We start from the raw sequence: 27,519 nt of genomic DNA, 5'->3' as shown, positions 1-27,519 counted from the left end.
TTTGCACTGACCTTGGCTAACTTCTACCTCTCTTGTAGAGGAAGGCGGTTTTCTCTTCATTAGTGCAGAGGCCGGGACTCTGCAGTTCTAAATTCCATTCCTCAGTTTATCTGCTTCATAAGAGTGTTATGAAGAGAGTGAGGTTGTATGGCATATAGGAGCAAAGAGAACCTTTCAGATATACAAAGCAGCACACTAGAATGCACAAAAGAATTGGGCAAAGGAAGCAAAAGTGAGAGTTGTGTAACCAGGATAAGTTGGCTGAAATCATACGAGTGAGCAGTGTCCAAGGTCCGGACTATGGTTATGGCAGTAGGGATAGAGAGAAATTCATACATTGATAAAGTTTAAGGCCAGAAAGGATCATTACATCATTTAGTCTGACTTCCTGTACATCACAGGCCATAACATTTCACTCAATTTATGGATTAGGGAGTGAGAAAGAAACAGCTTGGCAATGAAGGTGAACAGACCCAGCTCTAGGCCTAGGCCTATCCAGGCTACTGACACCTCCAGCCTGGTCATCCCTGTAACAGCTCTTGTCAAGCTGTCCCTTGCCCTGTTTCAAGTGTCTGCCCCGTTAATGGCACCCCCACTTCAAGAGAGCTGCCAGTCATGAGCACTGAGTTGGTGCTCCCTCTGACCCTGGACAGTTTTGCAGTGGGGGATAGCCTAGGTGTAGCACCAACTCTTGGGCTAAAGAAGAGAGGAGAATCTGTCTGATTGTCAGTTTTCTGTAGCTCTGTCACCATAGTATCTAAGTGCTTCCCCTGTAAACTCGGTCTGCTTGACAAAATCACGAGTGAAGCACTTCAGCTCTCCTTCTTTCATCAGTATAGGAGGTACAGCTTGGGATAGATATGGAGTCTTCTGTTTTCTTCTTCCTTCCCCCCCATTGTTTTGGTTCTGTTGGGAAAGCTCCTCTGAGTGGAAGGTTCTTCAGCAAGGCCAGAGTGGTCATGCTCTGAATTAGTGTGACCTACTTGGGAAGCTCATTCCACAGCTAAGTCCTCTTCAGCTCAGGATGATTTGTGTCCAGCCTCGTGTGTTTTTTGAACCGCATCATTCCAGGGACATGCAGCTGTCTTGGGTGACCACAGTTGGATATGGGACCATAGATATAGCTGGACTCTGATTTGATGATGGCCTTGAACGTCAGGATTAAGGCATCCCACAGGCAGCAGAAGTAGACTGGGAGTCAGTAGCAGTACAGGGATGATGTGCTTGGAGTGGCATGGATCATGGAGAAGCAGCCAGCCCCATTCTGAAAAAGCTGGATCCCCTTCTCTGCTTATTTCTGCAGTCCCAGATACAGTGAATTATAGCAATATAGTCTTGTTACCACTGAGGTGTGGTCTCTCTCCAGTCCCACAAGTCTTTTAGTACCACTAGAATTCTCCCTATGATGGTTTTAAGCCTGGTTATGAGTCAAAGATGACACTGAGGTTGGGGGAGGATGGAGGAATTATGTTCTCTGGTGGAAAGGGAGGGTGCTGAGAGGAGTTGAGGGGAAAGACATGAACAGGTCTGATTTTGCTGCTTTAAACAGAAGGGTTGTAGTGAGACAGTCACAGATGTGACCACAAAGAGAGAGATCAGGAGTGGAGGGATTAATATGAGAGTCACTGGCCTAGAAATTATTCTTAAAGCAAGAAGATTAAGGCACCCATGGGTAAGAAAGAAGAGGAAGAAGAGGGAACCAAGAATGGAGGCTAGTGAGAGCAACACAGAGTGAAAGAGGAGGAAATGGGACCACCTATGGAGAGGCTAACGGAGTGGTCAGAGGCAGGAGAAAAAACATATAAGCAAAGAGACACAAAAACTCAGAGAGGAAGTTGAGGAGGAGGACTGAGAAAAATGAGGATGGAGAAAAGGCCTGTGGGCTTGGCCAAGAAAAAGATCAGTTGTCACCTTCGTATCTCAGTGAAGCTGAGTGGGCAGCACCCAAGTTGCAGAGGACAGAATAGCAGTAAGGGTTGGGAGTAGTCACTGTTGTTAAGGAGCATGGTAATGAACGGATGGAGAGATGTGCCAAGGCAGCAGGCAGGAAGAATAAAGGGTGCAGGTTTAGGAAAGTTAGTGACATGCTTGAAAGCAGGGGGACAAGAAGCAGGTGACCAGTTCAGTGTTGTTATTTTCCTGGCAAGAACGCTACCTGATGGGAAGCATCGGAATTAGGAGAGCTGGGTTTTTGGAGAGTATCAAAGGTGGTGAAGAGGCAGGTGGGTGGGGGTGGAGGTTATAGGTGTGGAAGTCAGTCACGGGGAGGCAGAGGGGGGAAATACAAAGCTTTTGGCAAGGTGGGTGAAGAGCTGAAGGAGAGGACAAATAGACAACAGTTATAGACATCTGTCAGACTTCAACTGGCAAAGCGAGCATTTTCACCTAAAAATAAATTTGAGTCTGTGTTTTCCGAGCTGCAGAGTGGTGAAGAGTTAGCCCTTTCTCCTCATCATTCCCTGATGCTTTGACTGCTTAGTTCACATTTGACTCACTTACCGTACAGTATTGTCTACCTGTTTTCCCATAACAACAATCCTAATTGTGTCAGATTCCTGTTGAAAGTCTTCTTTACTGGGTTAAAGGTAGGGAAGGCATCATATATGGTTAGGAGCCTAATGGATTCACACCACTATAAGACTCTTGAACTCTGGGTAAGGAATGGCAAGAATTCAAGTGCATGATGGTACTATTTAGCCCTTACTATATACAGCACTTTGCATCATCCAAAGATTAGACAAACATTAGTTATGAGCTCAAGTACAGTACAATAATAAATTAAAGAATGTAGCAACTCTTTAAAGGAATGGGTCAATGAGATGCATTAACAGCTTTAGATTTTAAAGAACCGGGGTTCTCTGCTGGTAGCACCTAGCAGTTGTGATAGTTAACTAAGAAGTTTATTGTGTATGTGATTTAAAGGTGAAAGAGGGAAATCTTGCTTTTCTAAAAGATCAAGGTAACTTATAGCCAGGAAAATAGGGGAAGGGCTAACTCACTACCAGGAGTGTATATGATATACATTGGCATCTAAGAAACATGTATTTATTATTTCTTACAGTAGCTCCCTGAGGCCTTATTCAGTGAAGGCCACTTTTTTCTGGGTGCTATACAAAGAAAAAGGCCTTCCCTGCCTCAAATAATTTACAGTTAGAGCCCTGCAAATCTGCCGGTATCTGCTTTATATCCGTGGATAGCCTAGCCATGATAAGAGCCGGGCGGGCAGCAGCAGGGAACCGCGGCAGACCCCCCACCTGCCCTGGGTGAGGGGCCCGAGCAGCCCCCAGGCAGCTCCACAGGTCACCACACAGCAGTGACCAGTGGCGCTGGAACGGGGGGCTTTGCCTGTCCACTTTTCACAGAGGCGGACCCCTCTCCTTTCCCCTCTTCTTCCCACCCAAGGCCCCACCCGCCATTCCCCCCGGCCAAGCCAGCATAGATCCCAGCCGGGGAGCTGTGGGGAAGCCATGGCGGATCCTCCACCTGCCCACAATGCATGGGGGGGGGGGGCTGAGGGCAGCCCCCAGCTGTGTTCCTGCCCCCCAGGCTTCCCCCAGAGCCAAGGGCAGGTGGAGGGTCCGCGACTCCACATCGGCTCCCCACAGCTGCCTGCGCGGCTCTCCCCAACCCAGCTCCGGCAGGGGGTGTGCCTCGGAGCCTCAGCCTGGACGCAGTAAGTAGAGCTCTGTAAATCCGCGGATATCTGCGGATAGCCTCAGACAATTTTTGCGGATCGCAGATTGGATGCGGATACACATTTTTGTATCCGTGCAGGGCTCTTTTTACAGATATGTTAGTAATGAGACACAACAAAGGGTACAGAACACAGATTTGTGAATACTAGAGATGCATAAATCTGGATAAATAAATAGCCATTGGAGCAGCGGGATTGGATCCTGGGGGTGGGGTGGGGGGTGCTCTAATCACCAAGCTATATAGCGATCTCGTGCCTATGTGCGCTCTCTCTTTGGCCCAGTGACTTGACTGTCTAATTACTTGGCCACAGTCGAACAGCTGCCACAGACATTGAGGGAGCCCTACATCAAAATACCCCATAACCCACTGGTTAGAGGTGGCAGATCCCTGTTCAAATCTATGTGTAAATTTGGGATTTAGATGCCTAAAGTGGCAGGTAGGTGCCTAAATCCTTTTATGAATCTAGCCCTATGTAGATTCTGTACAGAGAAGGGAAGGAACTCTATCTGTCTCCTTAAGGTTACTTCTGCTTGACAGATTTCTGCAGGAGATGACTGGTGAATGTAGACATATGTTGGACTCCCAAGCTCCCTTTAAAACCATATCGAAAAACTTGTGAAAAGCCTTCACAGGAGGCTAGGTCATTGATGTCTTTTAAATGAAAACAAGACCTGTATGTCTTTCCAGTCTTGCAGAGAGGTGGGCCTCTGAGGCTCGACTTCCAGTTTTGAATTAAACCAATATTATTTATTCCACTACACGTCAATGTTACCTTATAAAGGCTGACACAGACTTCTAGAGTGTTTATCTCAGGCTTGTACTTCAATATCCATTTCATACTCAGAATTGCTTCAAAGTGGTGTGTTGTCATTCTTTGGAATCTAGAAAAACATCTCTGCACTAGGTAAAATGTGGGTATGATGGTTTGCAGAATACATTGTTTAGAGAATAAATTATCACCTTATTTGTTGTAACAGCTATAACCACTCAGAAATACTTATAGCCTTTGATTAAATAATAGTCCGTGTTTTAAGAGTCATTTTAGCTTAGTTTTTGTGGTTGGTTTGTTCTGTTATAGCATAGCTGCAGACAATCATAAAATCTAACAATTTTAAAAAGCTTTCAGGTCATCTAGTCCATCTTTCTCCAAGTGCAGGAATGGCATTTATTTATTGTACATTTATTAGTGTTTTGTCCAGTAAAGCTTTAAATATGTCAAGTAGAGATGAAGACACAGACTAATAAATCACACTATCAGAAATAATTTTTGCCTTGATAGCCTTAATTTTCCCTGTCTTAATGTCATCCCATTCCTTGCTATTATACCTCCTTCCATTATGATAAAGAACTCTCTTTTTCTCATTGGTGTTTAAATCCTTCAGATATTGTAGAGTGTCTTCGGGCCCCCAACCCCTTAGTTAGCTCTTAGACAGGCAATAATGTCCATATTTAGCTTTTTAACTTTGCACATAGATCAGTCCCTCCAACCTCCTCACCATTTTTGTTGCTCTTCTCTGAACTCCCAATAGATCAGTCCCTCCCCACCCGATTCCAATGTCTTTCTAGAAGTGAGGTGAGCTGAATCCAAAGATTCAAGTGAGATCGCACTGGATCTGTGTAGGGAGACACTATTGCCTCTGCTTCTGCATATTTAACTCAAAATTACACTGTCCCCTTTGACTGTCATAAAACAGTGGAAACACGTGTCTAATTTGCTTTCTACTGTCATCTTAGGGAAAGTCTACACTGCATTTGGAGGTGTGTTTGCAGCTTGGGTAAACATACCTATGCTATCTTTAATCTAGCTAGAGTGACAAAAAATAGCAACGAAAACACGACAGCACAGGCTGTAAGAGCATGTCTACGCTGCCCCACTATTAGGACTAATGGGGTGTATTGCAGTAGAGGCACAAACTTAATGGTGCTCTTTGAAGAGGACTACATTAGTACGAACTCTGGACCTTTAAGTTTGTGCCTGCAATGTCCACATGGGGGAGTTACAGTACAGCACTTTGGTGCGCACTGCTATTAACACCCCCTTACTCTAAACTGCACGGCAATGTAAACATGCCCTCAGCCCTAAAGCTTCCAGGTTTTTCTTTCCCTTGGAATATCTGAGACTGGGATGTATTAGCTTTCACCTTTGTGTTATTTCTGACCATCTTTTTAATCTCTCTATGCCCTCAATGGTGTTCACAGCTCCTCCTAATGTAATATAATCTGAAAATGTTGTTCTCGTACTTCTTACTCCATTTTCGGGAAATAAATAAAGCTGGTCATCAAATTTATGTCTAAATGAAATCGTACTCTACCTACCACTGATCCCTGAGCTACTCCACTGGACACTGCCTCACAGCTGAATGCTTTGCTCTTTTTAATAACCCTTTGTAAGCATTCCCTCATCTACTTTTGAATCCACATGACTGTTTGTATCCAGGCTGAATTGAATTATTTTTGAAATACGATGTTATGAGATGCTGTTACATGCTCTGCTAGAACAGAGATGTATCACGTTTCCTACTCTCCCGTCAAGTCCACTAATTTTATAATTCCAACAGAAACACAGTCCAGTTTGTCTGGGCTATAGTCTCATTGTCTGTGAGAAGAACTTGGACTGATTAATAATTAAAGCCTTGATCCGGTAAGTGACTCTGCATAGGCACAGGAGTAGGCCCATAAAAAAGTTGCCTGCAGGATCAGGGCCTAAAAATGTTGTTGTTGTTTAGAGCTGAGGAGTCCATGTACATGTTGTTATTCAGCGGTATCAAATGTGGATGTGGATGGCTTTCTCTTCTCTGACCTAGGGATGTCCTTGCAAACAAGATTAATTCATCTTAATGGCTTTTGCTTGGTGAACTATTTTAAATATATAAAACAGTGCTATATGGCAAGAGGGAAACTCGTTTTCAAGGTCCTGTTATTCTGTGCTGCAGGTGCAATAGACTATGGCTGTTGTTCCCAGCTGTAGAAATGCTCATTTTTAATGAGTGCCTGTTTCCCAATATATTTCAGTGTATACAGCATTTCTTGCAATAAGAGTTTCCATAAGACTGAAAAACTCGTTACAGCATTTCTCTCTTCTCACGCCCTTGACTCCATGCAAATGGCACATCCCTTCCCCCAACTAGACCCCACACCTGCAAACAAACACACACTTCACTTTACTCCTTTGAGTAGTCTCATGTTTGCAGGAGCGGGGCCCTAGTGGAGAAGTGCATGGGTCCTGATTGTTGGATTTGCTGCATGTGCGTTCATGTTGCGGCTTGGTGTCGGTAAATTCTACAAAAGCTCTTATGTGGATGTTAGTCACTTAGACCCAGATCCACAAAGGATCCATTGATTTCAAAGAAAGTGAAGATCCTAAATACCTTTGTGGATCTGGGCCTTAGTTATTCTCTTTCCCCTCTCTGCCATCATCCTGAATGACAGAGTTAATACCACTGATGAGCTAAGCGGACCCATTTAACATCTTGTCCTTCTAAAGGAGAATCTCTGCTTTCTTTTTTTAAGTTAAAATAAAACTAATAGTCTCAAGCCCTTTTCCTTGTGAAAATCATCTTGAAATGTAGGACCAGATCTTCTGCTGGTATAAATCAGAATAGCTCTGCTGTCTTCGCTGGAGCCATGGTAATTTACATCAACTGTCTTGCCTGTTTGTCTTTTGTATGGCAACTTGAAAAGTAACATTAAAGGTCGACATCTGAGCTTGCCATCTGCTCAGTTGCTTCCAGTGGCATGAAATGAATAAAGCTTGGCCCTCCAGAGAAGGGTCTTAGAGAGCAGAGGTTCACTAGATGTTCCATGGTTTGGATGTCTTCTCCACATTCATATAACGGGCTGTCTTTCATTTCCCATTTGTGTAGGAAGTAATTGCAATGCCTGTGTGAGATTCAGATGTGGTTTGCTGTGATCCATATCTTACGTTCCATGGTGAAGGCAAGTGGTTGGTCTTTAGGATCCATAATCAGGTCTTGTTTCTTGGCCCCACTGTTTTCCCACAGTGTCTGTCACTTGTCTTTTGGTGAAGGTCCTGAGATTTTGACAGCTAACCAGAAGGGGTTCCTGGACTTAAGGCAACATTTTGGGAGGAGTTGGAGATCTTTGTAGATGAGCAAGCCTGGGTTGGTTATATGGTGGTATTCTTGTATTGTGGCTGCTTGTCTTCGGAGGGATGGTGGCATGATATGCACAAAGACGGGGAGCCAGACTGTTGGTGTTGACTTCAGCACTCCTGTGACAATTCTCAAAGCAGTGTTCAGTTGCATGCTGATAAGTTTCGGATCTACGCTACCTGTCCATAAGGGCCTGCAATATTCAGCTGCTGAGGAGACAAGGGCTAAGGCTGTCTGCAAGGAATATCTGCACCCCACCTGATCCCGGTTATTTTGTGAATGCTTTAGGCGCTATCAGAATGTGTAGTGTAATCTATGCCTTTATAGCTGAGTGCCTCCTGTCCTGTAAGGGTGCATAATGTAAATAAGGCCCTGCATAATCATTTTATGTATGTGAATAACAGTCAGCCAGCCAGCGCCTATCCATCATGTTTTAGCTTACGACATCCACTCCCTTTTCTATAAACTTGTGAGTTCATAAGGAAAAATCAGCATTACTAAACCTCTGAGAAGAAAAGGCACTCAGGTCAGGTAATGCAAGGCAGCAAAAAATAGGACACTCCATTCCCCAAATATGTAATTTATCTCCATCACAAATGTGTGAAAGTAAACTCTCTGCCTTCTCACCTTAGCAGTAGCTTTCAGTGCTTGCCCTGCTGGCTCAGTGCTGGTTCAAGTACATTTTCCAGATGCATTAAGAAATGGATTAAAAACATGGAAAGTTCTTATATTGCGAACTCCATGATATCCCTGGACTGGCACAGCGACTGCTTCCCTCCAGCACATGGGAGATGGATGGAGACAGAGATGTGACCCCACCCACCCCTGCCCCACAGAGGGGAAGGCATGCTACCTCCCCTTAAGGGGTGTGTAATAACAGCTGTGCTCCCGCAGTGTGCCTGGTTGCTCTGTGAGGTATGGTACCTAAGAGCCATAATGCTTCTTGGAGCTCCTCATTAGACAATAGGGTATCCCTAGTGCTGCAGAGAGCAGAGCTATCACCTCCCTGGTCCATGATGTGGTATCTGTGTATGCAGCCCAAAGTCGCCTTGGCTTTTTGTGTCACTGTATCACACTGCAAACTAGCATCAAGTTTTTCCTCTGTTATCACCCCCAGCCTTTGTTTGGCATTAGTTAGTTCTTTGAGTTTCCCCCTACCATTGAGTACAGTATCCAGTTCTGATTCTTTTTCTCCGTTTACATTTTTTTAAATGGAATCTTGTAAACAAATTGGAAAAGAATATAGAAAAATGTTATTTCTATGTAATCTGTATCAGTTATAGGAATCTTAAGTGTTACTTGTAACAATAGTAGGTAAAAAACAGAAGTGTGAAAAGTTTTAACACAAGTAATAATTTGTGGAAACACATAGAACTGGTGCTTAAAACTAAGTTGCTTTTTTTCCTTCTCTAATTATTAGGCTGTGGTCAGGTTAAAATAATCCAAATAAGCAATATTCTTCATTGTTTGCACTAAATCAGCAGCTTTTGATCCCATAAGTAAACCAAAAAGCTGGCAGAAGACGATGCTTGTATTCTGCAAAGTTGTGATTCTTGGGGGTTTGGGTTGTTGTTGTTTTTTTCTATTGTTGTTATTATCATAGAAAGTTTATATAGCATGTCCTTAAAAGGGCCACGTCTGCCAGTCAAAGTGGGAGGGTGAACAAAGTGTTTTGCTTTGCATTATCCCTCTGAACATGACACATACTTCTGAGGCATGTTTACTGCAAAATTAAATGGATTTCCTTGAGAGTGAACTCAAAACAAATGGAACCTTCAAAAGAAATCAATAGCTGGGATTGCTGTTGGAGCAGCTAATGTCCCTCACCGGTATTTTTTTACATTGTATCCCAGCATTAGAGCTGAATCTGCTTAAATTCAGTTAAAGCATTTTCCCCATCCTGTGTTTCACCCAAATCTCAGCTCAGCATTTCCTGAGCACGTCAGAGCACTTAACAAATCATCCTAATGAGAAAACAGAGAATTTGGAATATTAAATATACATAGGTTATATTTGTAAGTGAATTTTATGTTTTATTTTCCATAATATGTGGAATGTGCTTAAATTTCCTAGAAACAAGGGTGCAGGAAAAATAATCTTGTTTCCTAGGAGTTTTTCCTTCTTTAATGTTTTCCCCATGCATGACCCTAATTACAGGACCACTCAGTATGGGCACACTTTGGAATCAGTCACACCAAGGGTAATACTAGCTTAACTACACATGCTGTCAGTGCTTTCTGTTAATTTGAAGGACTTCTTTGCCCACCTGGGCGCTGTCGGACTAGTAAATTGTCAATGTTTATTTATTTTTTATTTGGGGGGGGGGGGCAGGTTCAATTTTGCTCAGGGCAGCTTTCACCTATTACCGAGGAAGCTGCCTCCAAACACTGTCAGTCAGCATGACAGAAGTTCACCAGAGTCCTCTCAATGACATTGGATTCTGCATTAAGAATGAGATTCCAACTCCTGGGGTCAGTGTGTTCAAGCAGGGAGAACTGGTGTTACAAAACCACCTTCTCCACCACCGTTAGTACACAGCTTTGAACTCCTGCAGCAGAACTCATGCCAGTAAGCATCTATTCAGCACCGTGCCCAGTGTAGTGCTGAAATCTGCGTCTCCATTAAAAATGACCTCAGAGTGACAGCTGAATATTTACATTTAATGCTGTTGATTTACATTTTGTTCACAATCATTTAACTTTGTGGCATGCACCCGAGTACTTGATGTTAACAAACTGGCCCTTATAGACCCAGGGCTGAGGATGGATATATTTTATAAATTGAAAATAATTAAACCTAATGCACACTTTGTACATCATACCAGTAAAGATTCTTATGCCTCTCACATTGCTACATGCATCAGATGGGGAAGCTCAACAGCAGCTTAATGTTAGTTGGCATCTTGTTTTTCAAAGGCAGAGCTGTTGTCTTATATGGGATAAAATGTTATCCTGCTTTTAAGATAGTTCATTTAAATGTCAAGTGTTGTGTGTCTTGGACTTTCTTATAACATACCTATACCCCTCACCCCATTGCCGTTATTCCAATAACAGGGGAAGGAATAAGAGGATTATTGACCAATCTAGCCCAAGGGGCCAATGCCAGGTGCCCCAGAAGGAATGAACAGAACAGGTAATCATCAAGTGATCCATTCCCTGTCGCCCATTCCCAGCTTCTGGCAAACAGAGGCTAGGGACACCATCCCTGCCCATTCTGGCTAATAGCCATTGAGACACATCAAATAGACACATCAAGCTGAGATTGACTTAGATCATAATTATAGCTGAAAACTTTAGTCTTCCTCTATAGAGTTTGGAATCTAAGACGTACTATTCTACTATAAAAAGTGAATATGTCAGCACTGATCAGAAGTGATTCTGGATGTCATTTCACACTCGTATTAACATAGCCAGAATTGATTATAGGATTATAGCTACTGATATCTAGTGGCAGCTGGGCTTCAGGAACTCAGTGAATTTCAAAATGGATATCATTTCCATTAAATTCCATAGGGTTTTAGGGTATTTTCTGTAGAAATGTATTGGGTTCATCCCTATTAAATTCTAAAGGACTTTTCCACAGAGTCTCTCCTAACACTGCCAAATCTTGAGGTATCAATTCCATAATGCTAACCTGCTATTTTTCCTCTATCCATGAGGGAAATCAATGAAAGGAAGTCCTCATATCCCTTCCTGCCTTTCAAATGTTTACTGCTTATTCTTATTGCTGCTGTTGCTAATGAGTGCAGGAATATCTGGAAATGAACCTATCAACCCTCCTTATCAATAATCTTCTTTCTACATTTATAAGACACTCAGGAGTGCTCATTCAATCAGATTGATTGGTTAGCCATTCATTATGATATTTTCTTTGGACAGATACATTATCTAATGGAAGGGAGCATCCAGTTGAAGATACCATTATACTTTTAAGGGGGTGATAAAAAGGTTTTTTTTAAAATGTACTGCTAACTTTAATGGCCTAATCCGAAGTCCAGTGATATCAGTGGGCTTTGTATTAGGCCCTAAATCTGTAATTTAACTCCTAAATTCTGGGAAACCTTCTGGAAATCAGGTAGTAGGTACATCCATTCTGTTACTTATTCATGGAGGTGATTTGCAGTTGCAGAATGGCAGGTCTGGTTTCAGCATCCAGGTTGAGGCTTGTTTGAAAATGTGAGCAAGCAGCAAACTCAATCATAGATTCACGGAGTTTGAGGCCAGAGAGACTTGTGATCATTTAGCCTGTCCTCCTGCATAACAAGTTATGGAATTTCACCCATAGATTCCTGCATCAAGTCTATAACTTGTGGTTTAACTAGAGCATATAATTGAAGAAACGTATCCAAACTATGATTTGAAGATTGCAAGCAATGAAGAATTTACCACATCCCTTGGTAATTTGTTTCAATGGCTAATTACCCTCACTGTTAAAATATGTACTTTGTTTCCCATTTGAACTTTGCTGACTTCAGTTTACAGCCACTTTTTATGCATTTGTAAGCTAAAGAGCCTTCTAGTATCAGATGTCCCCTTGTGTAGATAATTATAGCTTGTGATCAAGTCACCGCTTAACCTTCCCCTAAGAGTCACAGAGTCATAGTGTTTAAAGCCAGAAGGGACCACCAGATCATCTAGTCTGACCTGTACATCACAGGCCACCAACACCACCCAGCCCCCACACACTGATCCCAGCAATTGAAATTAGACTGAAGTATTACAGCCCACAGAATACTAATCTATTATGTGCCACAGGCATGAGAATAGGAGGGACCGAGGTGTACCAATGCCCAACAGTGACCTCCTTTAGTTTTACATTGCAAGGCATGATTTCCAGATGACAAACTATTCTTGTAGCTCTTCTCTGAACCTTCCCTAATTTTTCAGCATCTTGTTTATAGTGTGGCTACCAGAACAGGACAGAGTAGTGGTCTCTTCCCTACTGTATATAGAAGTAATACAGCTTCTCTGTTCCTACTCAATATCTTGTTTTATGGAAGTAGATATCCTTAGACACCCCTAGAAGAGCTATTAATAAATACTGCAGGGATTAGAAAGTGAAAACACACTATGTGATTAATTGAAATTATGGTAAGTGAGCAAATTTACAGGCAGCTTCTAATTTATGCCTGTGTCATTTCTATTCATCTTCAAAACCAAAGTTGCCGTGTGCTACAGTACTTCCTGAAAATTATCATGAAACAGCCCAAGTGCACAAGTATGAGTATTTATCACAGTGTTTCTTTAATGGAGTTGTAGCTTTACTAATGCTTCTTGCTTGATATAACACTATTCTTTCCATTTTTTTATTATTTCACTTAAATACCTGTCACTTTATTATATGTGATGATTACAGGGTTCACTCCTCTGTAAGCATATCAGCACTGAAGCCAATTACAGGGGAGGGGGGAGAAGGGGGAAATAAAACCTAGTCTCGCCACAACTTGTGCCTGGAATATTAATGTTTACTAGGGTAACTTCTGTGGTGAGAATCTGGATGCAGGAAGTTCTTCTATAATCTGATCGGTCTGTCTGTAAACAGGTAATATTCCCACCTTGCATTTACTTCCTTGCCTTTATTCACTTAAATATTAAAAGAATTTAAAACATTTTTTCCTTATGGTTTGCTGTTTCAAGGGTTTTCCCTGTAGGGCCTCCTCTGTCCTATTCCCTACTTCCTTATGTCATAGTAAGTTGTTCCAATTACTTTTATGCTCCTAGACTAGAACTGATTGGACATGCCTTTTCTAATCTCTGATGAGTCAGCAAAATCATCTCTGACATCAGGATAATTCTACGCAGTCCGTTTTATGATGTGTCTAAGACATTTATCACTCTGGCATCTGAGCACAAATAGGGATCAACTTTTTCTGCTTTTCCATGTTCCTGACTTCAGTTTTTCCTTTTTACTTTTCTTTTCTCTCTTCCTCTACCTGGGAGGCGATGACTCTTCTTGGAGAGGGGCTTAGATATGTCAGGTTCAGGCCCTCTCAGATCTCCTGTTCCCTCCACCCCTGGGATATTTTCCCTGTACCTTGATCCTGAGAGTATCATCCTGGGTTTTACTGGCTGTATCATATCTGTGGAATGTGGTCCTCTTGGTGGTTTGTGGATGGATAGGCAATCTTTGACTGAGGCTGGTCAAGTCCATTCAGGATCCTGAAGATTGGGAGTAGGAGCTTTAATTCAATCAGAAGGGTCCAAATTGTTACCTCCCTATTTTTCCAATATTAAGTGCAAATATAGTTTTGGGGTTTTTTAAACAAATGTTTGTTTATTGCTGCTTGAAAATAATGACTACAAAATAGCCAGAAGCCTAGTACTCATGTGCAAACCCTACAAAAACAAATCAGCATGAGCTCGTCAGATAGTATGTGATACCTAAATGTGATACCTAAACATATCTCTCAGATGTCCATGGGATTGTTATGAATAGGGAAGACAAAGGAGAAAAGAAACTACTTTGATGTCATTCCTTTAAATAACTGGAAGCTGGAGCCAATAGATTAGAATTAACTCAAAACTGTGTTTGGGTTGAAAGCTCTTTAGAAGCCAGAAATGGCTGCAGCTGCTTTAAAGGGTGGTAGAACAAAGCCATCTAGCAATGAATGGTTTATGTTGAGTTTTAGTAGATGAAGTATAATCACCAAAACAAAATGTGCAGTCAGTAAGATCCAAGAAGCAGGTGGTGCACCTAATCATCTCAACAACTTGGCAACAGCTATCTCAAAAAAAAATCACTGTTTCCTTATCCCTAATATTAGGTAACATAAGGGAGTAGAGTCATTTCAAGCATAAGAAGATATCGTGTCTGTAGTCTCCTGTAAACAGTTGAGAATACAGATTGTCCCTGTGTTAAATTAATGCTTCAGAAATCAATGCCACTTCTCGTGGGAGTGCAGAAGGGTAATTAATGATGGGGGGAGTTGGTTGCAAAGTTCTGAAACTGGCAAATGTTATCAGGGATCTGTGGGCCTGTTGAATTGGTTCCTACCTAACATCAAAGTAAGACTGTTAACTAGAACTAGATGAACAATTTCAAAGTAATTTGGCAAATGTCCTTTTTCCTGTGTTGTTTGTGAACTGGTTTTAGTATTTGCTGTTTACAATAATACATAATTTGTGCAAATAAATTGTCTGTGGATTGTTTGCAAATTGTCCACTTTAAATATTCACAGTTGGATATCTACAATTTCATTTGCCACCTAAATGACGTATAGTTTGTGTTCTCTGATTGGATAACCTAAAATTTATAATCCGAAGGTACCTAAAGAAATCATTGTGGTTTTGATTATCTCAGGTAGAGGGTGGACTGAGGGAAAGAAGCACTACAGGAAGAGAGCAAGAGAGAGCGAAAGCTTTGAATAAGCAAGATTATGAATTTTTGGACATTTAATATTTTTTACTGTGCTCTTTAGCAAAATGTAGAGCATTATATTTAGCTATGCATGTGGACTCCGGATTTGAAAATAGCTAGGTTCCTTCCTGACTGTGGAAGAGAGAAAACTGACAGATTTATTGATGGTCTAGCAGGCTTTACGTTAAATTCTCTTGTGTCATATTCACACCACGTAATTGTGTGTGTGTGTGCACCTGTGTGATCTTACTTGCAATTAAAGTCAATAGAGCAACGCTGATTTAAACCAGTGGAGAATCTGGTCCTCCAGTTTCACCCTGTATTGGCTACCAAATTAAAACACGTTGCAGGGCGTATTTTCAGTTGGTGTAAATTGGTATAGCTGAGGATCTGGCCCTATAGTTTAAATGCATTCATCATGAAGTTCTGTTATTAGGACTGATTTATATATTTTGCACAGGCTGAATATCAGGCTGTGTTTGTATTTCAAAAATTTTGTATAGATTCATAGATTCTAGAGATTCATACATTCTAAGGCCAGAAGGGACCATTGTGATCATCTCGTTTGACCTCCTGTACAGCACATTATGCCATAGAGCTTCCCTAAAATAATTCCTAGAGCATATCTTTTAGCAAAATATCCAATTATGATTTTAAAATTGTCAGTGATGGAGAACCACCATGACACTTATTAACCATTGCAACCATTTACTTACTTTCACTGTTTCACATTCACTATTAAAAATGTATACCTTATTTCCAGCCTCAATTTTTCAAAGTTTCAACTTTGCCATTGGATTGTGTTATACCTTTCTCTGCTAGATTGAAGAGCCCATTTTTAAATATTTGTTCCCCATGTAAATACTTAGACTGTAATCAAGTCACTCCTTAACTTTCTCTTTGTTAAGCAAAATAGATTGAGCTCCTTGAGTTTATCACTATAAGGTAGGTTTTCTAATCCTTTAATCATTCTCGTGGCTCTTCTCTGAACTCTCTCCAGAGGGTTCCAATTTATCAAGGGCTAATGTATCGAAAGATTAGATTCACTCTTTTGGCCACATTGGAAGCTCATGTTCAGCTGATTATCTACCACAACCCCCAAACCTTTTTCAGTCACTGCTTCCCAGGAAAGAGTTCCTCATCATGCAAGTATGGTCTACATTCTTTGCTCCAAGAGGTATACATTAACATTTAGCCATATTAAAATGCATATTGCTTGCTTGCACATAGTTTACCAACAAATCCAGATTGCTCTGAATCAGAGACCTGGCCTCTTCAATATTTACAAGTCTCCCAATTTTTGTGTCATCTGCAAACTTTATCAGTGATGATTTTATGTTTTCTTCCAGGTCATTGACAAAAAATATTAACTAGTGTAGGTCCACAAACTAATCAGTGAGGGAACCCACTGAAACAGACATGCTCGATGACAGTTTCCCACTGTTACATTTTGAGACCTATCAGTTAGCCAGTTTTTAATCCATTTAATGTGTGCCATGTTAAGTTTACAACATTGTAGTTTTTTATCAAAATGTCATGTGGTACTAAGTCAAACCCCTTGCAGAAGTCTAAGCGTATTACAGCAACACTATTAACTTTATCAATCAAACTTGTAATTTCAAGTTAGTTTGACAGGATCTATTTTCCATAAACCCGTATTGATTTGCATTAATTGCATTACCCTTCTTTAGTTTTTATTAATCAAGTCCCATATCAGTCACTCCATTATTTTGCTCGGGACCAATCTCAGGCTGACTGGCCTACAATTACCTAGGCGACCCTGTTCACCCTTTAAAAAATTGGCACAATTTTCTGTCCTTCAGACAACTTTCCTCCAGTCTTCTGGAACTTCTCCAGTGCTCCAAGATTTATTGAATACAGCCTTCATTTCTTGGTCTTTTAATACTTCTAGTTGGAATAAATAATTTTTTAACTGGAAATGGACAAAACTGTCATGGAGCCAAATAATTCCTCTGTGTTATTAGATTTGTCTCAAATTGGCCTGTCCACCATTAAGTAATTGTTTCCTATTACTGTACAGACATCCAGGCTATATTCCATCTGGAACTGCCGATTATTATTTTTTGTTGTTGTGATAACGGCACTTCTAATATAAATGGCTTGTTCCCATAATGTTTGAAACAAGTATTATTATTATTATTATTATTTATTTATTATTTAATATTTATATTACAATAGCACCTAAAGACCTTAACCCCATTTTGCTATGTGCTGTACAAACATAGAATACGTAACTGTCTCTGCCCTAAAGAGCTATTTCATAAAGGATGGAGAAGAAAAGCAGAGATCTCTTCTATGGAAGAGGTTTCAAAAGGGTGAAGGACACCGAACACTGAGACATTGTTTAAGGTCTGGTAGTTAACTTTAGGACATTGCCATGACTGTGATTTTTCCTATGGGTTTTTCCCCTTTAGGATGATTTCCAGCCTGCAGCATCAGAAACCAACTGGGAGTCAGTCACAAGCTCTGTCTCAGTAAGTAGCTTGTTACTATTTTGCCCATGAAAGGATTGGTGGAATGGTTTTCAGCCCGATGTCAATGCATCTGCACAGGGGAACTACTGCTTGAGCTGTAAGCAGGAGATTAAGTGAGACGTGTTCTTCAAACTCGTTCTAGACTGTCAATAATTTTTAGGGAGCGGAGGGTGGAAGGCAAGAAATGTCAGCAGCTATTTTAGCCACGTGGGATGGCCAGTGGATAAATACTTAGCACTTTCAAACTGAATTCTCCCAATAAAAAAATTCCTTTACATTTTGAGATATAAAGTTTCTTGGTCTAAACACATGAGCATATTTTGCAATAATTAGCATTAAAGGTAAGCCGGTAGGAGAATGGATTAACTTTTTTGAATTTTCATTATTGAAGATTTTTTGTAGCAGCAGCAATTAAATTAGATCTTAATTTGACACCTCATTTTGTGTAACTAAATATGACTTTTAAAAAAAGAAACCCCAATTAAAAATCTCCCCACTCCTTCACTTTATTTGATTTATGTCACAGACAAAAAATCAGCTCCTGGTAGCATTTTCAAGCAAAACTTAGGGTATGTCTACACTGCAATTACATACCCATGGATAGCCCATGTTAGCTGACTGAGGTTTGCAGTGCTCTAGCTTTGGTGCTGTTTAATTGCAGTGTAGGCATTTTGGGCTCAGGCTGGAGCCCATGCTCTGAAACCCTCTCCAGCCGCGGATGTTTAATTGCAATGTAAACATACTCTTGGACTCTGGGACCACACCATGTGGGAGAGTAATGCCAGCATCAGACTTGGTAATGGTACAGTCCCTCTGCCATATGTTGCATTGTCCAGTCCCACACTCACAGTGTGTATTCACTTGACAACTCCTTTTATATAACAAGTACAGACGCCCCCCAGGTTACGCAAACCCGAATTAAGCAAATCTTAAGCTTGGAAAATACTGGATGATGATGATGATACTGTTACAATACTTAACCTCCACAGTAAAGTACTTTGAGATCCTTGGATTAAATCTGTTATATGAGTCCTAATTCTGAGTAATAGTATTATCGAGGGCCTGGCTCTATTAGACATACCATGGAGAGGATATTAGGGTGGTATTTGGTAAATCATGTTCTTCTTCTGTGATAACTATTTTTCCTCCTCCTAACATGTTTTGTTTTGTTTTGTTTTGTTTTAAAAAGGTTTGTGCATTTTTATCTGACACAATATGTTGTTTGAAAAAAATGGGAAATTGTCTTTGAAAATGTAAGAGAAAAGCTCCCTCATCAGGTAGCTGTGATCGTGAGATCAAATTACACTGAAAACATTGTCACGGTGATTGCTCTCACCATAGTAAAGTGCCAAAAATGTAAAATAATAATCCACAACCCTTTTCCTATGGAAAGCCCTTCACAAGATTGTTGTTTCTATTTGTTGTATGTGCTTATATGGCCCTTATCACCATAGTATCAGAGCACTTTAGAATTATTATAATTATTTATCATCCCAGCACTCCTGAGAGGTAGGGAAGTATTATCCCCATTTTACAGATGGGGACCTGAGGCTGGGAAGCCTGTGGCTGAGCCCAGGTCTCTTGGTCCAGTTCAGTGCCACAGCTACTAGACACTCATTCCTTCCCCACAGAGCACACCACAGTTAGGGAGTAAGCATCAATAACCTTATTTCATAGCTAGGGAAACTGAGGCAGAGAAGATGAGCTATTTGCCCATGACCACAGAGTCAGGTCGAGACCTCAGGAATGCCTAATTCTTCAGCATAAAGAGGTTCACAGATTCTACTGTGGGTCTTCAGTCAGCATGGTAGGGCAGAACTTTAACCTGTCAATCACTGGCATAGTTATACTCTGCTCCTAGCAAAGAGCCTGGCAGTGATTGACAGGTTTGAGTTCCACCTCCCAAACCTGCAAACACCCTAAAGACCCACTGTAAGATCTTGCAGGAAAAAAATAGATTTGGGTAAGCATATATTCATTTTCCTGTTCCCAGGCTTGAGCTCAAATCACTGAACCACACCTCATGCTTTTCCTCACGAGGCTTAGAGCAGCACCTCCGCCATCTGCCTCTAGCCTAAAGTGCTGGAGCCCATCAATAACCCCAGAATGAGATCTTTCACCCAGCAGAGCCATTATGTCCAGTCCCCAGTCTTGTGGTTCAGTATATAATGATCTGAGTCAACAACAATTGAACTTCTACAAAACTGCATATCCCATTCACAATAATACAGAAAGACTTTATCATCACTAATAGAATAGTAATGAATCATAACGGAGACCAAATGAACTAATGGTCTGGTTTGGATTAGAAAAGAGCTGCCAGTGTGTCTTATGAAACTCACAATATGTTGAATGTTTAAGTAACTAACAAGAAGTGCATGATGTGGTAACTCTGAGCCCCCTCACATTGTACTGTTCTTCTCTGTTTTCTCTCAGTCACAGAAGCCAGATGGCACACGCTTTTCATAAATCTAATATTTGGCTCTTGGCAGGACAAAACAGAGGCAGCTTTGAAGTTACTTTTGGGTCTGTCACATGATGTAGCTGCCAATAGGTTATCTGAGCTACAATAATTCCTCTTCATTGCCTATTGCTCTGAGAAAGTTGAGCTTTTGTGTGTGTGTGAACTGAGTTGAACTCCTTATAAAGTCCTGAGTAGAAATTTTATAACCCAAGAAGGTGTGAATTCCCCTTGCTTTTATTGGTTTGACGTATCCTGCAAATCCACAATCTGACCTCCAAGGCTCTCACAAAATGTAAGAGAATGTATGGCTAAACACATACAAACAGCACGAGTCTCATCTAAATCTCATACATGTGCCTTTCTGAATAGAGCCCCTGACCTTTTTGCATAAAAAGTACTGGCTGCTCCTAGTCTATTAATTCCATTAGCAGTCCATTAATTCCATGAGAGTGTCTATATCTTTGCGGACCAGCCTCTAGAGGACAAGATCATATATACTTGAGTAGGTTTGATGTTCCTCCAGTGGAAGGCATGGGAACAGAAGGCAGTCGATTTGCAATTCTGCTACTTATGCCGCATCTTCACGTCTTTCTCCCTATCCCCCTTTCCTTTGTTCTTTGAAGGGAATTTAGGAACTGTTTTCCTCTTTTGCTATGATTACAAACCAGTCACTAGCCCCACTGATTTCTCTCTATAGTGGGTTCCTAGTGATATTTTAGTGTGTTTCTTGTTTTACCAAAAATGATTATGTAAGCACTGTACATGACGACTGTGATTAGAACACTGAATTTCATATAGCATTGTTTTATGTAGCAGCACTTTATTCAGCTTACTGATGTGAGATATTTATTCTCCTGGGGGTCTGACTCCCATCTCTTCGACAAAGTCTTTATTCCAAGGCACTTAGAAGTCAATAGTGGTTCTTTGCTGCGTGTCTTCCTTTTAATGAGTCATGAATTTTTAGAGCAGTCTGCATTGTGCCTCATTTAACACTGGATTGTAGAAGGGTTATGAAAGTGGGCCCACTGAAACTTATTTGTGATGGGTTCTGTGTTAAAGGCTTAATAATTTCCAGGCCAATACTGTTAAAAAAGGTCCTTTATTTCATATTTATCACAACCCCATTTCATATGTAACACAACCCCATTCTCAACTCCCTGTGTAGTTGTAATAATTAGCAAACTGCAGTCCTCCTTCCATGTCAGCACTGTATTATGATATTTTCATTTTTTTCTTTCTGGTGTCAGATAATCTGGAAGGTCCATATTTGTAGCAAATTATACGCAGTAAAATATCAAGGACTCCAAAGACTATGGCAACATTTGCTGGTGAAGACAAAGGTATATTTAAGTAGACTGGATTTTCAGTAAAACTGAATAGTTTTACTCAGGTTAATAAGCCACTGATTCCAGTGGGACTACTCACCTGAGTAGTGCAACTTGCATCGATTTATAGAAGTATTTGCAGGATCAGGCTAAAATTGACCTTCTGCTGGGGAATTCAAGTGCTATATGTCTCTGTGGGTATGTCTGTGCTGTAATCGTGGAGTGTGATTGAAGCTTGAGTAGACATACCTGAGCTAGCTTGGGTACTAGAGCAGTGAAGCCATGGCAATGCACGCTTCAGCATGGGCTGTACAAGCCCACCTGGAACCATAGGTAATTGCTTGTGTGCCTAGCCTGCACTGAAATGCGCACTACTACGGATTCACTGCTCTGGGACCTGTTCATAGACTGTTCGTAGACTTTAAGGTCAGAAGGGACCATTATGATCATCTAGTCTGACCTCCTGCACAACGCAGGCTACAGAAACTCACCTACCCACTCCTGTATCAAACCTGTGTCTGAGCCATTGAAGTCCTCAAATCATGGTTTAAAGACTTCAAGGTGCAGAGAATCTTCCAGCAAGTGACCCGTGCCCCACGCTGCAGAGGAAGGCGAAAAGCCCCCAGGGCCTCTGCCAATCTGCCCTGGAGGAAAATTCCTTCCCAACCCCAAATATGGCGATCAGCTAAATCCTGAGCATGTGGGCAAGACTCACCAGCCAGACACCCAGGAAAGAATTCTCTGTAGTAACTCATATCCCACCCCATCTAACATCCCATCACAAGCCATTGGGCATATTTACCGGTAATAGTCAAAGACCAGTCTCATAATACCATCCCCTCCATAAGCTTATCAAGCTTAGTCTTGAAGCCAGATATGTCTTTTGCCCCTACTACTCCCCTTGGAAGGCTGTTCCAGAACTTCACTCCTCTGATGGTTAGAAACCTTCGTCTAATTTCAAGTCTAAACTTCCTGATGGCCAGTTTATATCCATTTGTTCTTGTGTCCACATTGGTACTGAGCTTAAATAATTCCTCTCCCTCCCTGGTATTTATCCCTCTGATATATTTAGAGAGAACAATCATATCTCCCTTCAGCCTTCTTTTGGTTAGGCTAAACAAGCCGAGCTCTTTGAGTCTCCTTTCATAAGACAGGTTTTCCGTTCCTTGGATCATCCTAATAGCCCTTCTCTGTACCTATTCCAGTTTGAATTCATCCTTCTTAAACATGGGAGACCAGAACTGCACACAGGAGTCCAGATGAGGTCTCACCAGTGCCTTGTATAACGGTACTAACACCTCCTTATCTCTACTGGAAATACCTCACCTGATACATCCCAAGACCGCATTAGCTTTTTTCACGGCCATATCACATTGGTGGCTCATAGTCATCCTGTGATCAACCAATACTCCGAGGTCCTTCTCCTCTGTTACTTCCAACTGATGCATCCCCAGTTTATAACAATAATTCTTGTTGTTAATCCCTAAATGCATGACCTTGCACTTTTCACTATTAAATTTCATCCTATTACTATTACTCCAGTTTACGAGGTCATCCAGATTTTCCTGTATGATATCCCGGTCCTTCTCTGTATTGGCAATACCTCCCAGCTTTGTGTCATCCGCAAACTTTATTAGCACATTCCCACTTTTTGTGCCAAGGTCAGTAATAAAAAGATTAAATAAGATTGGTCCCAAAACCGATCCTTGAGGAACTCCACTCGTAACCTCCCTCCAGCCTGACAGTTCACCTTTCAGTACGACTCGTTGTAGTCTCCCCTTTAACCAGTTCCTTATCCACCTTTCAATTTTCATATTGATCCCCATCTTTTCCAATTTAGCTAATAATTCCCCATGTGGAACCGTATCGAATGCCTTACTGAAATCCAGGTAAATTAGATCCACTGCATTTCCTTTGTCTAAAAAATCTGTTACCTTCTCAAAGAAGGAGATCAGATTGGATTGGCACGATCTACCTTTTGTAAAACCATGTTGTAATTTGTCCCAATTACCGTTGACCTCAATGTCCTTAACTACTTTCTCCTTCAAAATTTTTTCCAAGACCTTGCATACTACAGATGTCAAACTAACAGGCCTGTAGTTGCCTGGATCACTTTTTTTCCCTTTCTTAAAAATAGGAACTATGTTAGCAATTCTCCAGTCATAAGGTACAACCCCTGAGTTTACAGATTCATTAAAAATTCTTGCTAATGGGCTTGCAATTTCATGTGCCAGTTCCTTTAATATTCTTGGATGAAGATTATCTGGGCCCCCCGATTTAGTCCCATTAAGCTGGTCGAGTTTGGCTTCTACCTCGGATGTGTAATATCTACCTCCATATCCTTATTCCCATTTGTTATCCTACCATTATCCCTAAGCTTCTCATTAGCCTCATTAAAGACTGAGAGGCAAAGTATTTGTTTAGATATTGGGCCATGCCTAGATTATCCTTAACCTCCACTCCATCCTCAGTGTTTAGCGGTCCCACTTCTTCTTTCTTTGTTTTCTTCTTATTTATATGGCTATAGAACCTTTTACTATTGGTTTTAATTCCCTTTGCAAGGTCCAACTCTACGTGGCTTTTGCCCTTTCTCACTTTATCCCTACATGTTCTGATCTCAATAAGGTAGCTTTTCTTGCTGATCACTCCCATCTTCCACTCCTTGTAGGCTTTCTGCTTTTTCTTAATCACCTCTCTGAGATGCTTGCTCATCCAGCTTGGTCTACAACTCTGCCTATGAATTTTTTCCCCTTTCTTGGGATGCAGGCTTCTGATAGTTTCTGCAACTTTGACTTGAAGTAATTCCAGGCCTCCTCCACCTTTAGATCCCCAAGTTCTTCAGTCCAATCCACTTCCCTAACTAATTTCCTTAATTTTTTTAAGTTAGCCCTTTTGAAATCAAAAACCCTAGTCACAGATCTATTTTTGTTTATCCTTCCATTTAGTTTAAACTGAATTAGCTCATGATCACTTGAACCAAGGTTGTCCCCTACAACCATTTCTTCTGTGAGGTCCTCACTACTTACCAAAACCAAATCTAAAATGGCATCCCCTCTTGTTGGTTCAGCAACTACTTGGTGAAGGAATCCATCAGCTATCGCATCTAGGAAAATTGGAGCCCTATTGTTATTACTAGCTTTAATCAGGTATGGCTATTCAAGCTGCAACCATGCCCCATGATTGCAGTATAGACATACCCTATGTGTCTACATGGCTTCAGGTCCAGATTTTGAGGACAGAAGGGATTCTTTTCTTTCATTTTTCTGTCAGTTTCAGTGTTTTAACTGAGAAAATAAAGGTCTGAGTTTTCCTGTATTTATATCCTGTTCTGTTACACATTGTCAGCAGTTGATTTAATATGTCTTAAGAGAATGACATATCTGCAATCAGTTCTTTCTTGAGTATATTTTACACAGAAATTAGGAAATTTGAGGGTAGTTTGGGGGGAAGATGATATTAGGATATTGAATATTTGGGCATTGAAATTAGGACTTTGGAAATTTTGCTATAGTAAAAGTAAAACTCTTCCCTATAAATGCACATTAGTTATTAAAGGTCAATTCTGTCCTTAGAGGTGACTTACTCCAACTGAACTAAATAAATGTGTATGCATCTAAGGCAGTGGTGGGCAACCTGCGTCCTGTGGGCCACATGCGTCCCATCAGGGTAAGCTGATTGCAGGCTGCGAGACATTTTGCGGACGTTGACCATCCGCAGGCACAGCCCCCTGCAGCTCCCAGTGGCCGCGATTCGCCGTTCCCGGCCAATGGGAGCTGCGGTTGCCCACCACTGATCTAAGGCCTTGTCTACATGTGTCATTCAAGAAACCTAAGGCAAATCAGTTGAAGGTGCAAAGTTAATGCACGTTAACTGAAGTGTGTTAACCCCCATGTGGATGCTTTCATTCAGGAGAGAACTAAGGCCACTTTACTCCTGGTGAGTGAGAACATCCACATGGGAGTTTAATGGGCTTTAATTTATGTGCATTGACTTCACACCCTCAGTTGATTTGCCTTAGCTTTCCTGATAATCCCCCACATACACATGGTCTATGGCTAGTATATGTTCCTAAATGCTTAGAAATATTAATCCCTTTTGTATGTGTGTGTTTCAGCCCTTACATTGTGTAGACCCTTACATTACAGTTTTCCAATTTCCTTCAGTATTTTTTTTTCAAATTCTAGTTTATAAACATTTGAAAACCAGAGTTAATTCTTCATTTCAAAGGGCCAAACCTTGAAGTCTTTGCTTAGGCCTTGCTTTGTTAAAGCTCCAAGAAGAGGAAAGATTGTCCATGGTTAGGGTATTAGCCTGAGCCTTGGGTTCAGTTCCTTGCTTTGCTGCAGACTTCCTGTGTGACTTTGGGAGAGTTGCCTTGGTCTCTTTGTGCCTTAATTCCTCATTGAACAGTGGGGATCTACCTCACAGGGGTGCTGTGAGGATAAATACCGTTAAAGCCTGTGAAGCACTCAGATACTATGGTAATGAGTGCCGTATATCTGTAGATACTTCCATGAGATTTTTGTCTACATGCAAACTGAGGAAAGGACCTCACCTTTTAGGTACTGTCTTACTTTGGGGGCAAGAGAAAAGTAGCCCGTGCCACACCCTGTACAGGGGCATAACGTACATGCTGGCTGGTGTGAAGGACGGGATGTAGCTCTGCCTTCTTCCCACCCTTCCTGGCCCCCTTTGGAATGGCTAGCGCTGTCCAGCAGCATTAGAGCTGCTCACTTCTCCATTCACCTGGCAGCACCTGTCCTTGCTTGGAAAGGTGGGCAGTGCTTTTCTCCCTGGTCTCCTGGCACAGCATGCCGAGGCATGATGCCATCTGGCCCAGTGCAAGGAGCTCAAAAGATGGTCGACGGTGATTAATAATACCAGGAGTAAGGTCACTGTGTCAAAAGACAGAATCTCAGTCCAATTTGGGGTCTTGCCTGGATATTCTGTGTGAGTCAGCTATGAGAAAAATCTCTCCGTAACTATTGACACTTGTATTGAGTGGTGCTGTAATTTTTCAAAGTACACTGAGCTGTATGTCACTCTTAGGGGGTATCCTATCCCTCTCCATCAGTGACCGACCCTACCCTCACTGCGGAAGCATTAGACCAGACCATCGCTGGATTTGACACCGTGGAGGAGCTGCTTAAGCACTTTAATCCAGAGTCGTGGCAGGAAGATCTCGAAAATCTGTACACAGACACCGGACATCATTATCGAGGCAGGAGCTACCGTGACAGAAAGTCCAAAGGTAGGAGGAGACACTGTACATGTTCTTAATTCCAGGTGTTTTCTGTACACTTCTCACAAATGCCTTTTGATTGCTTATCAAGTTCAGATTCAGACACCGTTACTCATGCCGGAGTCAATGGGACTAATTGCAGAGCAAGGAATTACCCAGCACAAGTAAGGACAGAAGAATTTGAACCTTAATCATTTTCAGTCTGTTTGATTAAAGTATTTATCATCCACATCAACAGGCTGGCTTCAGCCTGTTAATATTCACAAATGAAAACACAGACACCTGAAATGATGTATGTTAAGGACAGATGGTTTTCAATTTCACTCTAAAGTATTATTTTGCATGTAAGACATAGGATTCCTGAACTCTCACCCACCTTTAAACACCCTGTTTAAGGATTGTTCTGCGTTGAGTGGGAGATAATTACTTCTATCACATTGTACTTAGGGACGCATCTGGCACAAACACCTGTATGTGCAGCTGTTTGGGGTTTTTTTTCGGATGTGAACATCTGACCGATTTCCATTATGTAGACAGGGAACATTATTGTGGTTTAGTATTTTTAACTGTAATTGAACAAAGTGTGCATCTCTGGATTATGTGTCTCTTTTCCCTCCTTTGGTACAATCCATCCATCAAATGCTAAAGTAAAAGAATGTTAAGTTAATGAAACGAACCAATAATATGAGGAAGCACTGAATAGAAGGTCCAGCCATGACCTTGAAGAACTGAGCACAATGCTGCCCACTGAAATTGTACTGTGTGGTGAAGGAGGTATCTTGAGTGTCTAGCTCAGTTCTTCTAAGTGCTCATCGCTGTAAATTTTAAC

At 41.3% G+C, this 27,519-nt stretch overlaps 1 protein-coding gene across 3 annotated transcripts in view; it reads left to right on the top strand.

Annotated features, from left to right (window-relative positions):
* The window catches only part of PDGFD (platelet derived growth factor D), a 163,417-nt gene that overhangs the window by 107,565 nt on the left and 28,333 nt on the right, over window positions 1-27,519 (top strand). For 2 of the 3 annotated variants that reach the window (XM_026653397.2, XM_026653396.2), the window contains exons 4-5: window positions 17,600-17,659; window positions 26,498-26,699. In XM_026653397.2, coding sequence (XP_026509182.1) covers window positions 17,600-17,659; window positions 26,498-26,699 — 262 coding nt within the window. The remainder of the gene's footprint in view (window positions 1-17,599; window positions 17,660-26,497; window positions 26,700-27,519) is intronic. The other variant, XM_026653398.2, reaches the window with a different exon arrangement.

The sequence above is a fragment of the Terrapene carolina genome, unplaced genomic scaffold, assembly GCF_002925995.2.
Source record: "Terrapene carolina triunguis isolate 2854851 unplaced genomic scaffold, T_m_triunguis-2.0 Scaffold138, whole genome shotgun sequence".
Classification (NCBI taxonomy): domain Eukaryota; kingdom Metazoa; phylum Chordata; order Testudines; family Emydidae; genus Terrapene; species Terrapene triunguis.
The sequence above is the reverse complement of the archived record's forward strand: the minus strand, read 5'-3'. Positions and strand labels throughout refer to the sequence as shown.